Source organism: Geotrypetes seraphini, chromosome 12 (genome assembly GCF_902459505.1).
Source record: "Geotrypetes seraphini chromosome 12, aGeoSer1.1, whole genome shotgun sequence".
Classification (NCBI taxonomy): Eukaryota; Metazoa; Chordata; class Amphibia; order Gymnophiona; family Dermophiidae; genus Geotrypetes; species Geotrypetes seraphini.
Genome location: NC_047095.1, coordinates 74,554,840 through 74,571,057, shown reverse-complemented (window position 1 = coordinate 74,571,057; position 16,218 = coordinate 74,554,840). Strand labels below are relative to the sequence as shown.

The 16,218-nt window shown below is 42.5% G+C and overlaps 1 protein-coding gene across 4 annotated transcripts in view; it reads left to right on the top strand.

The window, feature by feature from the left end:
• The window catches only part of ST3GAL3 (ST3 beta-galactoside alpha-2,3-sialyltransferase 3), a 314,095-nt gene that overhangs the window by 110,647 nt on the left and 187,230 nt on the right, over window positions 1–16,218 (top strand). For all 4 annotated transcript variants that reach the window (XM_033916726.1, XM_033916725.1, XM_033916727.1 and 1 more), the window contains one exon: window positions 3,322–3,416. In XM_033916726.1, coding sequence (XP_033772617.1) covers window positions 3,322–3,416 — 95 coding nt within the window. The remainder of the gene's footprint in view (window positions 1–3,321; window positions 3,417–16,218) is intronic.

The window sequence follows — 16,218 nt, the reverse complement described above, 5'->3', positions numbered from 1 at the left end:
CAAACGGAGTAAGTGTAGCACTCTACCATAAATTCCGTTTCTCTCATTTTGGGTTGTCTTTTTCCCGTCTTACTAAGGCTTTTAGTGGTTCTCGGTTGGTTCACGCTATTCACTTATTGGACGGGACCCTCACCAGTGCCTCCAATAAGATCTCTCAAGCTTTCTGTAATTATTTTTCCCGTCTTTATATGGCTGACACCTCTTCGCAGCCTCTTTGAATGCTCCTTTGTGGACAGTGGAGGTTCAACAGGTAATCAAGACATTATCCACCTGCAAGGCACCCGTACTGGATGGGTTCACTGCAGGATATTACAAATTACTCCTTTATCATATTCTGGATGCGCTGGTGCACTACTTCGACGCTTATGTGGATGCTTCTTCTTTTACTCCTGGCGCCACGGACGCTTTAATAACATTGATTCTGAAACCTGGGAAAGACCCTCTGTGTGGACTCCTATCGCCCTATCTCTCTGTTGAATGTGGATCTTAAGATATTTGCGTGGGTGTTGGCGGACCAGTTGGCATCTTATCTATCCATGCTTATAGGGGAAGTAGGGTTTGTATGAGGCTGTCAATCTGTCCTTCACGTCCGTAAAGTTATGGCTGCTTTGGTGATGGGTCAGGTGAATGTCATCTCTGGAATATTGAATAGCTTGGATGCAGAAAAAGCATTTGACCGGGTGGAGTGTTCATTTCTCTTTCCTGTGTTGTCTCAGATGAGATTATCTAGTTGGTTCCTGGATTGTTTAACGGCTTTATATGCTGACCTTCGCGCGTCTATACTGATTAATGGGACTCGTTCCTCTCCCTTTGTTGTTTCTTGGGGAACTCATCAGGGATGCCCTCCTTCTCTGTTATTGTTTCTTTTATACTTGAAACCTTTATTGCAAACTTTGAAATGGGATGTTCATATTACTGGCCTTTGTGTCGCAAGTCATGCTTTGAAAGCCTTGGCGTTCGCAGATGACTTGATGATTATTTTGACAGATTCTGTACATTCTTTACTGCACCTGCTTGATGCCTTGGCTGAGTTTGATTTTCACTCTGGCTTTCTGTTAAACTATCGGAAATCCGTAGCTCTTCCGTTCCACCCTAGTTTACCAGTTCATTGACCGGGTCCCTTTCCACTCACTTGGGCGCCTGGGGGGTTGTCTATTTGGGGATTATGATTCCGCAAGATGTTACTCGATTATATGATCTTAATGTACAGCCCTTGTTAGAAAAGACTAAGTCACGTTTCCTGATTTGGCGTCACTTTCCTATTTCTTTAATGGGGCATACTGCCCTCTATAACATGATGGTTCTTCCTGAGTGGTTGTATGTTTATCAAATGTTACCATTGTCTCTTTCTCGGAGAGTAGAATGTCCAATTGCTACGTGGGTTTCTTTGGCAAGGGGGTCATCCTCGCCTCCCTCTTCGGCAGGTGGCTTTACCGATCGATAGAGGTAGTCTGGGTTTGTTACCTTTGAGGCGCTTTGTTGAGGCTTGCCATCTTTGTCATATTCAGGATTGGTGTCTATCTACCTCTTATTTTTCTTGGACCCCTGTGGAGTTACAGTTTTGGAAGCCTTATCATTTTAGTTATCTTTTACATACTCCTCGAGTTGTGGCTGCTGTCCTGGGGAACCCCTATTATTTTTTCCTTGCCCCCTTGAGATCTACTTGGCGCCAAATTTGTGTTCAACTGCACCTTGACTTTCGCACTACACCTCTGTTGCCTATTTGGGGCAATGGATCTTTTTTTGCCAGGTATGACATCTGTTGGATTTCATGGGGACCGGAGGGGAAACATTTCTTATTTACACCAGCTTCTCACTGATGAAGGTACCCTACCAGTCCCCTCCCAGTTGTGTGCTACCTCTGGCTGGACAACTTTGGATGTTTTTTCATACCTCCAACTTAGACACTATGTAACCTCTTTGCCTACCTTGGCATTGCTTATTGCAGTGTATGAACTCTTGTCTAAAGTGTATTGGTTGGATGCTGAGTTGATGGTACCACTAAGATACTTCCGACATTCATAAGAACATAAGAACATAAGCAGTGCCTCCGCTGGGTCAGACCACAGGTCCATCCCGCCCAGCAGTCCGCTCCCGCGGCGGCCCAAAACAGGTCAAGACCTGTCTGAATCATCAGAAGGGGCTCCCTTGCCACCTTGGTTTCCCATTTAAGTCCTGCCTTCCTATCGAAGTCCTAGCCCTCCAGTCTTGCACATGCACGGCCAGGTTAGTTTATACTCATTACCTGATTTACTTCCTATACTTGTGTTACATCCCAGCTCCTCCCTCAGTATCCCACGATCCCTTTATCCCTCAGGAATCCATCCAATCCCTGTTTGAATCCTTGTACCGTATTCTGCCTGATCACTTCCTCCGGTAGCGCCTTCACTCATGGCATTTTCTCCCTCTTTAAATTACATCAGGGTGGCCCAGGCATGGAGTGTGGAATTACAGATAACGTTACAGGGTTCTCATGTGCAACGTTTTTTGAAACTGTTACATGGTTTATTACCTGACATCTCTTATTTTGAAATGGGATTTAAATTTCTCTGTCGATTGTATATTGCACCTTGGCGTGTCTATCAAGCAACACTCGTCTCAGTGGGCTTCTGCCCTAAATGTGGGCACCCTAAAACTACTTTATCACATATGTTTTGGACTTGCCCCTTGGTGTGACAATTTTGGTCTGTGGTATTCTCCAGAGTTGGAGGTATGTGGCGTACCAAGTGGCATTGTAATAAATATAGCCTGTTTTGGCTTTTTGATCTGCAGCATCCTATTCTTAGGAGCCTTAAAGGTTTCTTGCAACGAGTGATGCTTTCGGGTCTGAAGGTCATTCTTTCTCTTTGGATAGGACCTTTGCGTCCTACTTATGGCCAATGGCACACACGTGTGATATACCTCTTAACCATGGAAAGTATGTCTCTTTCTGAGTAGGATTCTAGACAGGGACGTGTGTTGCTCACTCTCTGGTGGCCCTTTTTGGACACTATAACCCCTACTGCACGCAGTCGTGTTTTGCTTGATAGACCTTGAATCAAGTTGTTTAGTTGTTTTGTTCTACACAGCTCTGGGAGGGGGGTAGGGGAAGTGGGAAAGCACTGTACTTGCACTGTTGTTTTCTTGTACCGTTTGAGTGTATTCTTATGCCTGCTTCCTTCAGTATGGTGCTGTTTGCTCTTGTTTATACTTTTTGCAAAATAAAAAAAAAATATTTTTTTAAAAATCTGATCTTCGACATGCTGTAATGAGAAATTCACCTTTAAAGGCCTTATATGCTTTTCTCTGCAATAATATATTCCATTTTTGTCTTATCTACAGGTTTTCTAAACCAGCTCCAATGTTTCTAGATGATTCCTTCCGCAAATGGACAAGGATCCGGAATTTTTTCCCTCCCTTTGGAGTTAAAGGACAAGGTAGGATGGTTTTTTGTTCTAGAAAACATTATGAGCCCAGTCATCTGGCTCCCTTTCTAGAAAGTTTTTCCTTTAACTTCTTCAGTTTTCTATGCCTCTCTGAGCCTTTATTTGCAGCTGCCTCGCATTGCTTATTCCTTTCCACTCCTTCCCTCTAAATCCCACAATGCATTGATGAGACCTGCTTCATTGGCTATAAACATCTTAAATCTCTAACAGAATCTAGGGATGTGCATTTTTTTTAGGGCTGTACATTGTTTAAAATTTTTTAATTACACAATTAATCTACTCAATGCAGGATTCCATGTTAGGAGTCCCTGCCCAGGAAAAGGATCTAGGTGTCACTGTTGAGGATACGTTGAAACCATCAGCTCAGTGTGCGGCGGGGACTAAGAAAGCAAATAGAAAGTTAAGAATTATCAGGAAAGGAATAGAAAGCAAAGATGAAAATGTTATAATGTCCTTGGATCGCTCTATGGTACGGCTGCATCTCAAAAAAAATATATAGCGGAATTAGAAAAGGTACAGAGAAGATCGATAAAAATGATAAAAGGGATTGGATAACTTCTATGAGGAAAGGCTAGGGCTCTTCAGTCTAGAGAAGAGACAGCTCAGGGGAGATATGATAGAGGTCTATAAAGTACCGAGTGGAGTGGAAAGGGTAGATGTGAATCGCTTGTTTACTCTTTTCAAAAATACTAGGACTAAGGGGCATATGATGAAGCTACTAAGTAGCACATTTAAAACATACCAGAGATAATACTGGGATTCCTTGCCAGAGAATGTGGTGAAATCAGTTAGTATAGCAGGGTTTAAAAAGAGAAGTCCATAAGCCATTATTAAGATGGACTTGGGGAAATCCACTGCTTATTCCTAGGATAAGCAGCATAAAATCTGTTTTACTCCTTGGGCTCTTGCCAACAGACTACTAGGCTTGATGGACCTTTGATCTGAATTAATTTCATAAAGCTTTTCCTCACATTTATATAAGAACATAAGACTAGCCTTACTGGATCAGACCAATGGTCCATCTAGCCCAGTAGCCGGTTCTCACAGTGGCCAATCCAGGTCACTAGTACCTGGCCAAAACCCAAGGTGTAGCAATATTCCATGCTACCAATACAGGGCACAACTACGTTAGGAAGGTACAGGGAGATATATTAATGTAGTCAGAAAATCGCTGAATGGAAAAAAGATCAGACTGACTATGATAGTAATAATAATGTATGTCAGTGAGAAGAGAGTAGAGCTACTGGTATTCAAAAAATGCTCAGAGAAGTGAAACCCTGAAGAGGGGTTGAAAACCACCTCTTGAGAGGAAGAGTTTACCATCCAATCATTGCATTCACATGTAGAAAATCACTCTCTGGTCACTGAAAAAATATAATTTTGTAACACTTATGTGGTATTATTCAAAAAGCTGTATCAGAGACTCTCTATATGGACAAAATATGATTGCACTTAGCTTGCAGAAAACTTAGAAAGGTTAGCAGTCTCAGGGGTCCCAACGTGGCCCCGTTTCGAGATCTTCTGCTTCAGGAGACCCAAACGTGTTTGTTTAAAGCCCTCTGTGCAGCCTTGATAGAAACAATTTTTTGCCAAGAGAAATCTGAAAAAAATGTATATACATTGTTACAAAGCTCCCTCATCGCAGCAGTATTCTCTAGCTTACTGCAAAGAGAGAAAAAACTTGACATCATTTATGGCAAAACAATGAGGAAAAGAAGAGCTCATGCACACATACCGGTCTTAAGATTCAAAGTGTCCAAACGACAAGGAGCACAAACCACCTCACCCGATTTATATCAAACAGGGGGGGAGGGGAAGGTGACCTCCGTTAAAACGTAATGACGTCAACAGAACGTCAAAACTATTTCTGCTGACGCAAGCCAGCTGATGATGCACATAAAGTATGTTGAAAAAAGAAAAAACTGATGACAGGAAAAACTAATGACAGAAAAAAGATCACAAAAACGCAGCCCACTCTATTTCACTGTTGAGCCCGTGTGGGTGTAGAGTATTCAATGTGTAGATCCACTGCTGTTCTTTACGCCACAATGTCCTTTGTGCATCACCCCCCCGAGATAGAGTGACAATGTCCAAAATAGAGAATTTTAAATCTGCTATGCAGTGAGCATGATGAAGCCAATGTTGGACCAGCGGGGCTTCTTGTACACCTGATCTTATTCTACTGAGATGCTCTCCAATACGGGTCTTTATACTCCGAATGGTGTGGCCCACATATTTCATGCCACACGGACATTGAATAATGTATACCACTTCTTTGGTATTGCAATTAGAAGCCAAAGAGGTGGGTTTCTTCTTTACGGTTAAATTCATCTCCTGAATGGGGACACTGTGCGGACACACTTTGCAAGTGCCACACGGCGTGTGCCCACTCACATCCGGGGAGGCTACTGCAAGTGTGCTGGAAAATTGTGAATGCACCAGACGTTGTTTAAGATTCTGGTTCTTGGTGAAAGCAAAACGGGGCACAACCTGAAACTCAGGGTGATATTGCATGATGTGCCACTTATGTTTGATGATACGTTTGATATGGAAAGCCAAATGTGAGTAAGGTAAAACACATACCAGAGGTTGTTCTACAGCTGTGGGTTGAGACTCCAACAACAGGGAACGGTTAGCATACAGCCCCCTCTTGTATGCTTTTCGAATGACTCCAGCTGGATACCCTCGTTCTTCAAATCTTGATTTCATAACCTCCGATTGCTGAATGTAGTCTTGTGTGTTGGTGCAGAGTCTCCGGAGTCTTAAAAACTGTCCCACGGGAATATTGTCCCTCAGATGTCTGGGATGAAAGCTGTCATATTCCAGTAGATTGTTACGATCCGTGGGTTTGCGGTATATGGTTGTTTGAAAATGTCCATTAGTCAGTAACACATTAATGTCTAAGAAAGGGACTTGATGGTAATTGGTAGTCATAGTAAATTGTAGATTGCCGTCGCAACTGTTGAGCCATTCCAAAAACTGGTGCAACTCATCAACTGTGCCCAACCATACTCCAAGTATGTCGTCTATATATCTCTTCCAAAACAACATATATTGCCAATATGTTGAAGGGTACAAAAAACTGTTCTCAAATTTAGAGACATACAAACAGGCAATAGACGGAGCCATTTTGGCTCCCATGGCTGTGCCTTTTACTTGTTTGTAAAAGGCATCACCGAACTGAAAATAGTTCATGCCTAATGCAATGGCAGCCAAGGTGGTCAAAAAATTAATCCTGGTGTCTGAAAGATCCATAAGGCATAATTCTGCTCTGATGATGTCTATTGCCTCACGTTGGGGTATATTAGTGTACAGTGCGGCAATGTCTAAGGTGAAAAGTATAGCTCCTTCCGGGACATCGTGAAATGTGTCTAAAAATCTGATAATAGAAGCTGAATCCAGGACATATGAAGGTGCGAGAGGCACCCTATTCTTCAAATAGGAATCCAACATGGATGATAATGGTTCCAATACAGACCCTATCCCTGAGACTATGGGTCTTCCTGGAGGTGATTGCAAGGACTTGTGGATTTTGGGAACAAAGTAAATAACAGGGGTCCTGGGATTTTTACAAAATAGAAATCTGTATTCCCGATCTGTAATGATACCCTGCTCCAATCCATAAATTAAATGGTGTGAAATCACATCCTGAATATCTCCTACAGGGTCCATGTGTAGAACCTCATAATAAGTGGTGTCTGTAAGTTGACGATAAGCTTCAGCCTCGTATTGGTCGGTATCTAAAATGACTATACCCCCTCCCTTATCAGCCATATACCGCAAACCCACGGATCGTAACAATCTACTGGAATATGACAGCTTTCATCCCAGACATCTGAGGGACAATATTCCCGTGGGACAGTTTTTAAGACTCCGGAGACTCTGCACCAACACACAAGACTACATTCAGCAATCGGAGGTTATGAAATCAAGATTTGAAGAACGAGGGTATCCAGCTGGAGTCATTCGAAAAGCATACAAGAGGGGGCTGTATGCTAACCGTTCCCTGTTGTTGGAGTCTCAACCCACAGCTGTAGAACAACCTCTGGTATGTGTTTTACCTTACTCACATTTGGCTTTCCATATCAAACGTATCATCAAACAGAAGTGGCACATCATGCAATATCACCCTGAGTTTCAGGTTGTGCCCCGTTTTGCTTTCACCAAGAACCAGAATCTTAAACAACGTCTGGTGCATTCACAATTTTCCAGCACACTTGCAGTAGCCTCCCCGGATGTGAGTGGGCACACGCCGTGTGGCACTTGCAAAGTGTGTCCGCACAGTGTCCCCATTCAGGAGATGAATTTAACCGTAAAGAAGAAACCCACCTCTTTGGCTTCTAATTGCAATACCAAAGAAGTGGTATACATTATTCAATGTCCGTGTGGCATGAAATATGTGGGCCACACCATTCGGAGTATAAAGACCCGTATTGGAGAGCATCTCAGTAGAATAAGATCAGGTGTACAAGAAGCCCCGCTGGTCCAACATTGGCTTCATCATGCTCACTGCATAGCAGATTTAAAATTCTCTATTTTGGACATTGTCACTCTATCTCGGGGGGGTGATGCACAAAGGACATTGTGGCGTAAAGAACAGCAGTGGATCTACACATTGAATACTCTACACCCACACGGGCTCAACAGTGAAATAGAGTGGGCTGCGTTTTTGTGATCTTTTTTCTGTCATTAGTTTTTCCTGTCATCAGTTTTTTCTTTTTTCAACATACTTTATGTGCATCATCAGCTGGCTTGCGTCAGCAGAAATAGTTTTGACGTTCTGTTGACGTCATTACGTTTTAACGGAGGTCACCTTCCCCTCCCCCCCTGTTTGATATAAATCGGGTGAGGTGGTTTGTGCTCCTTGTCGTTTGGACACTTTGAATCTTAAGACCGGTATGTGTGCATGAGCTCTTCTTTTCCTCATTGTTTTGCCATAAATGATGTCAAGTTTTTTCTCTCTTTGCAGTAAGCTAGAGAATACTGCTGCGATGAGGGAGCTTTGTAACAATGTATATACATTTTTTTCAGATTTCTCTTGGCAAAAAATTGTTTCTATCAAGGCTGCACAGAGGGCTTTAAACAAACACGTTTGGGTCTCCTGAAGCAGAAGATCTCGAAACGGGGCCACGTTGGGACCCCTGAGACTGCTAACCTTTCTAAGTTTTCTGCAAGCTAAGTGCAATCATATTTTGTCCATATAGAGAGTCTCTGATACAGCTTTTTGAATAATACCACATAAGTGTTACAAAATTATATTTTTTCAGTGACCAGAGAGTGATTTTCTACATGTGAATGCAATGATTGGATGGTAAACTCTTCCTCTCAAGAGGTGGTTTTCAACCCCTCTTCAGGGTTTCACTTCTCTGAGCATTTTTTGAATACCAGTAGCTCTACTCTCTTCTCACTGACATACATTATTATTACTATCATAGTCAGTCTGATCTTTTTTTACCAATACAGGGCAAGCAGTGGCTTCTCAATAACAGACTATGGACTTTTTCTCCTGTACAGTACAATATATAGATAGATGTAAATTCTGAAATCTGACATATTTCAATTATTAAAATAAAATAATTTATCTTACCTTTTGGCTGCTTTTACAAAGCTGCGGTAGAGGTTTGTACCGCTGACCAGCGATGTAAATGCTCCAACACTCATAGGAATTCTATGAGCATTGGAACATTTACCTCACCAGCCCATGTTAGAAACCTCTAACGCAGTTTAGTAAAAGCCACCTTTTGTTGTGTATGATTTTGTCTTTCTAATCATCTTGTGCCCTTTCTCTTGTTCTGCTTCTCTGTGCTCTCAACTGTTTCCAGGGCCTCCTGTCTTTCTTTTTTCTTCCTCCTTCTCAAATCTATCTAGTTTCTATCTCTTCCCTTCCTGGGCACCATCTCCTCTCTTCTCGGTCCCTTTCCCTCCCCTTCCATAGACACCATCTCCTCCAGTCTCCTCTCCTCTTCCCCTTCCCTCCATGGACACCGTATTACTTCCCACATAGAATCCCCATGCTCTGGTGTCTCCTACTCCAGCAGCTTTTTCTCTCCTGCTACCCCCACGTTTTTGGCATTTGTTTCCCTTCCTCTGAACTTGCCTGTACAGACAGCAACACTAAGCACATGCTACTTCTCTCACTGGAGCCCTCCCTCTCTATCATCCCTAACTCCTCTTGATGAAACTTCCTGTTTCTAGAGGGCAGCTTGGGAGATGAGGGAGAATGCATTAATACATTAAAATTACACTGGACAACAAATTTTTCCAAAGGTTTTGCTTCCTTAAAACAAACTGGTGATTACTGCGAGGGTCATACCAATGAATAGGGTCGTTAGGATATAGACTTAATAGAGCAGGTCAGTAGAGTTAAGGGTCCAGTAGACTTAAAAGGGGGTCAATGGTATGGGCAGACTTGATTCTATTATGATAGACCCCTTTAATTGACTATAGAATGCACAAAGTTTCTGATATACTGTGATAGTTTGCAGATTTTTGTTTGTACTCAGTGTCTGGCGCATCTCGTTACAGTGTCCAACAATAGTCAGCCAGCATTGATGGATTCCAGTTGCCCTGATATCTTTTTTTCCATAGTGGCAGTGTTCTGGTGAAATCTTTTGCCATGTTTGTCGCTGACTGCACCAAGATTTGCGGGGAAGAAGTCCAAGTGTGAATGTAGAAAGTGCATCTTCAGTGACATGTTGCACTTCATGGTTTTGTATGCTTTAAGAAGTTTGTCAACCAGTTGAATAGAGTTTGGTGCTCTGTAACTGCCAAGAAAATTTTCAACGACATCCATGAATGCTTTCTAGGCCATTTTCTCTGGCCCGACTAACATCTTCAAATCTCTCATCATTGATGATGTGTCTGATCTGTGGACCAACAAAAATGCCTTCCTTAATCTTAGTGTTAGTTATTATTAATTGCATTAGCTTGAAAGTATAACAAGAAATTGTAAATATGTACTTTTTTGTTAAAACGGTACGTGATACCTAATTTGAAATGTGATTTTCGTGATTGGCAGCCAAAAATCTGTAAGATACATCCGAAAGTGTTAAAGAAGCAAAATCTTTGCTGTCCAGTGTTATTTATTTATTCAATTTTCTGTGCTGTTCTCCCAGGGGAGCTCAGAACGGTTTACATCCATTTATTCAGGTACTCAAGCAGTTTTCCCTCTCTGTCCCGGTGGGTTCACAATCTTTCTGACGTACCTGGGGCAGTGGGGGGATTAAGTGACTTGCCCAGGGTCACAAGGAGCAACGTGGCTTTGAACCCACAAGCTCAGGGTGTGGAGGCTGTAGCTTTAACCACTACGCCACACATTAATTGTTTCCTTTCCCCACTGGTTTTTAACCTCTATTTAGCTTTATTGGGGTCTAGATTAACTATTTTGGGAACAAAATTATATAACCCCCCTTTACAAAACCACAAAAGCGGATTTAAGCGCAGGCCAGCACACTAAATGGTCTGCGCTGCTCCTCACACTCATAGAGCAGCACAGAGCATTCAGCGCACCAGTCTGTGCTAAAAACCACTTTTGCGGTTTTGTAAAAGGGGGTGGGGATAGTTAGGCAGATGATATAACTTTTGTGATTCCAATCTCTTCTTTACCATCCCAATCTGCAGTTTCGTTGTTGAGCAGTGGATGATCAGATTCTTTTTTGCTAACCCATCAATTAAGATTAATGAAGGGATCCTGAAACTGGATGGAATTTTGTCTCCTATTAATTCCACCATTAAAATGGGCACTCAGATAGATATTGTAGTCTGTAAAAGGCTTTTTATGTGGTGGAAATTACGAACAGTTAGATCTTATTTTGAAACTAATTCTTTCAGGCTCTTAGCACATATTGTAATATTATCTACTTAGCAAGTTATCAAAAATATTTAATAGATGATGTATTATTCAGACTACTGTTGTTTGATTTTTAAGAAAACAGATCATGTGTCACCGTGTTATTGAAAACTTCATTGGTTTCCGTTTGAAGCAAGAGTCATTTTTAAATTTGGATGCATATGTTATAAGGTCACACATGGCCTAGGACCAGAATATCTTGTTGACTATTTTAGGTTTGTAAATTCTAAACATCCTTTGCGAAATTTGACTCTGTTTTCTTTTCCTTCTGTAAAGGGTTGTTCACATAAAAGATATTTTCATAGATTCTTGTCTTTTCAGGCAGCAACTTGGAACAATGATTTTGATAGCCAATTCCATTTCAAATCAACATTTTAAGAAATTGCTTAAGACTTTCATGTTTAAAAATTTGTTGTCAGTTTAAGTTTATATATCACTGTGTTTGTACAGTTTTTCTTTTATTGTTAACCGCATTGAACTGCAAGGTTTTGCGGTACACAAATAAACTTTTCTGTTATGTTATAGACACATTTAATATGCAGCCCTAATTCTTTATATATAGTGCATAGAATTTTGAAAGAGTATGCACTCATAGCATTGTAAGGAAATAAAACCCGAATAAAATGAAGAATCCTGGAAGTGACACAGGAAACGACATGAAAGACAAAAATTTTCAAAAAGTGCAAAACCCTAACATAATTTTCAGTGCAATAGGTGAGACATTCTAGACAGCTGGACTATTTCCCCTTATCCACATGCTGCAGAAAGAATCCACTCCGGATTTTTCACTCTGCCTCTGGTGCAGTTTAGTGCCCTCTACAGTCCTGCACGCATGACTTCAGTTGTGTGTGTTCTGTTCTCCCCATTTTATTGTTTTAATTCAATGTAATTCTGTCCCCTTTTCGGGTAATTTCATGCTTGAAGCGAATTTGAAGCTCTGCCTGCTTAAGAATTCACAGACTTCGGTCTCTAGCTGACAGGCCGATTACTTTTTGGGTACCTGATGGCCAGCCTGCATAGTTTTCTCTGGAGCTCAAGACCGTCACTTTGCTCTTATGGCATGACTCTTGAGCGCGCAGCCTTAAAGCATAAAGGATATTCTGCCCTGGTTGTTGATACTCTTCTGAAGTCTAAGAAGTCCTCCACGGTGTCGGCTTACGCTAAGGTGTGGAAGGCCTTCCAACATTTGTGCACCCAAAACCAGGTGGATCCTTCTCATCTTTGAAAGATGATTCTCATCTTTGAAAGATAATTCTCATCTTTCTTCAGGCTTGTTTGGATAAAGGCCTCATTGTGGCTTCTCTGCGGGTCCAAGTGGCCGGGCTTTCTTGTTTTAGAGCCCGGGACCATCAGTCTTCATTGGCGTCTCATCTTGATATTGCTCGATTCTTTAAGGGGGCTCTTGGTGTCGACTGCCAGGACCTTAATTTGGTGTTGTCTAGCCTCGCCAAGGCTCCTTTTGAGCCCCTTCAAGATGCTTCTCTCTTGGACTTGACGCTCAAGACCATTTTACTGGTTGCCATTACTTCGGCGCATCGTGTGTCAGAACTGCAGGCTTTGTCTTGCCGAGACCCTTTTCTCCAGATTTTGGAGGCAGAAGGTTTCCCTTCGGATGGTTCCTTCCTTTTTGCTGAAGGTTGTTTCATCTTTCCATGTTAATCAGGAAGTGTGTTTGCCTGCCTTTCAACTGATGTGTTCCAGGACACAAGATCGTCTGTTGAAGAAAATGGATGTATGCAGAGTTCTTCTGCGTTATCTGGAGGTCACTAACAAGTTTCTCCTCTCTGACCATCTGTTTGTGCTGACACATTCTGTTAAGCAGGGTGCTCCTACTTCCAAGGTCATGATTTCCAGTCGAATCCATAGGGCCATTTCGTCAGCCTATATTCTTTCTGGGAAACAGTTCCCTGTTTTCGCTAAGGCACATTCTATCAGGAGTGTGGCTTCTTCATGGGCTGAAGCAAGATCTGTTCCTTCTGAAGAGATTTGCAGGGCGGCAACGTTGTTTTCGCTTCACATTTTGCCAAGTTCTACAGAGTGGATGTTGCTATCGGGCAGGATTTGGCCTTTGGGTCCTCGGTTTTAAGGGTCAGCGAAGCAAACTCACCCTAGCTCTTTGGGGGGGGACTGCTTTTCTACATCCCTACTATCTAGAAGTCTCACCTATTGCACTGGAAAAGGAGATTATGTACTTACTCTGCTAAGCTTTTTTCCAGTAGATAGGTGAGACATTCTAGACTCCCCGCCCTGGCCTTCCTGCACCTGCTTTCAGTTTCAGCTTACTTTTGCTTCTTCAAACTGATTCTTGGATGCCTGTCAGCCCTTGTGGGCTGGGAAGAATTTGTATATATGTTTCATTTATTGGGGAGTAGTTTCTGAGCTCCTTTGAAGCCTGTGTTGGCAGTTAATGGTACTGTTTAGTTACTTTTGAGCAGAGCAATTTGTTTAAGCCTGTTGCTACAGATGTTTGTACTTCACATACAGTATATTAGGTGCTCCTTAGTGCTTGGGTACTAACTGTAGAGGGCACTAAACTGCAGAGTGAAAAATCCGGAGTGGATTCCTTCTGCAGCATGGGTGTATGGAGAAATAACCCAGCTGTCTAGAATGTCTCACCTATCTACTGGAAAAGAGCTTACCAGGGTAAATGCTTAATCTCTTTTAAAAAAAAACCCCCACAAAAGGGCTGCTACCCCAAAATCTTCTTCAAGAAACTATGGAATGTACACCACTTGTAGTAACATATAATCCAGAACTAAAAAACCTAAGGAACACTGTAAAAGGTTTTCAACTCCTGTTTTGGAGGATGAATAACTAAAAGATACATAATAACATAGTAAATGATGGTAGATAAAGTCCTGAACGGTCACCCATCCAGTCTGCCCTGTAACGACATGAATTACAATTTCATGACTGAATTATCTTCTTTTTTTTTTTTCTTTGTTTCTTCTGGGCTACAAACCTTAGAAGTCCACCCAGTACTGTGCAACACTGTCAAAGACTTTGCTAAAATCTAAGCACACCACATCTAGCGCACTCCCTCTATCCAATTCTCTGGTCACTCAGTCAAAGAAATTGATCAGATTTGGCTGACAAGACCTACCGCTAGCAAATCCATGTTGCCTCAGGTCCTGTAATCGACAGGATTCCAGAAATGTCACTCTTGTCTTTTAAAAGACTGTCATATGTTGGTTTCAAGGTTTTCACTTGCAGCTCATTCTGTTTAAATTGCATATTCAACCAATCAAATTTTTTCACTATTTAGGTGTTGTTTTTGACTCACTGCTGACTTTTAAGGATCACATCTGGAGTTGCTGTTGAAGCTTACTCCAGCCTATCCAAACCATCTCCATTGCAGGATTAGACTGTGAAAGCATTCTAGTTATAGATCCTACGTTCATCCCCCGCCTTTTTGAATTCCGTCACCGTTTTCCTCTAGTTTCTAGCTTCTGTTACGAAAGATTAATTTGATTAAATATGCTAAGCAGAGTTTTGAGAAAATCAAGGAGAATTTAAGCCAAGGCTGCCCAAGTCCGGTCTTCGAGATCTGCTGGCAGGCCAGGTTTTCAGGATATCCACAATGAATATGCATGAGAGAGATTTGCCTGCCCTGCCACTCTCATGCATGGTCATTGTGGATATCCTGAAAACCTGGCCTGCCAGTAGATCTCGAGGAACAGACTTGGGCAGCCCTGATTTAATCGTTAATCCATTTGGACTGCTTTTCCTAGGTGGATAGTCTGTAATAGGGAGTTACTTAAATATTTTCTTTTTCCCTTTCCACTAGTGATATCGATTAAGAAAGAATACTAGGATATAATCTGTTACCAATTTCCTGATGAAGCTCTTAATAGAGTGAAACAGAGTCACTCTGTTGAACTAGCAGTGATCAGTAAATACTGGTTGAGCTCTTCCTACAATGTCAGCACAAAAGCTACAACAATACAGCACAAAGTTAAGTACCTTGTGCTTTATCTATCTAATATTAACAGAAGCTAGAAATATTGCTTTGAGGGTGTACTGGCAGTTTTGTCACTATAAGTATTAGTATAAAGAGAGAAGGAGTATTGGGGAGTGCAGAGAGAGATCGGAGCGGAGAGGAGCAGTACCGGGGAGTGCAGAGAGAGATCGGAGGAGTACAGAGTGCAGAGAGAGACCAGAGGAGTGCAGAAAGATTGCTAAGACGAGGAGAGGAGAGGGGCAAAGGCGGAACGGGCAGAGCAGCGCCCAGGGGAAGAGGCGAGAGATAGCTCCGCCTACCCCCGACGTCACCAGCCGATTCCTCCCATAAAAGGGGAGGAGCCAACGGCGCACAGCCGTTCGGCGCGCAGCAAAGGCGAGTGGCAAAGGCGCTCGCCTTAGCGAGAGCACCTTTGCGAAGGAGCCTTGAGAAGGAGCCCAGCAGCAAAATCTAACTTCTGAAAAATACAACAAAGGTACTTTTCTTCTCTTCTCATTCTTCTCTCTCTCTCTCTCTACTCTTTCAGCTAGCTGAACGCCGGGCACCACTTCTACACACCGAGAAAACGATATATTCCTTCCCAAGGGACCCTCGGTCACAAGGGGGCACCCGCTCAAACTCAGGGGAGGGAAATTTAGAGGTGACATCAGGAAGTATTTCTTCACAGAAAGAGTGGTAGATCACTGGAACAAACTTCCGACGCAGGTAATCAAGGCCACAAGCGTACTCGACTTTAAGAATAAATGGGACATCCACGTGGGATCCCTACGTGGGTCGAGCAGCACTCAGACTTAATGGGGTGGGTCAGTAGAGTGGGCAGACTTGATGGGCTGTAGCCCTTTTCTGCCGTCACCTTTCTATGTTTCTATGAGGGACCATAGTAACAAGAAAAAAGATAATGGAGACTGCAGGAACCCAGCGGAGCTACCCAGTGTACTGCACCAAGTGTCATATGTATGACTACCTCCCCTCCGGGAGGCAGG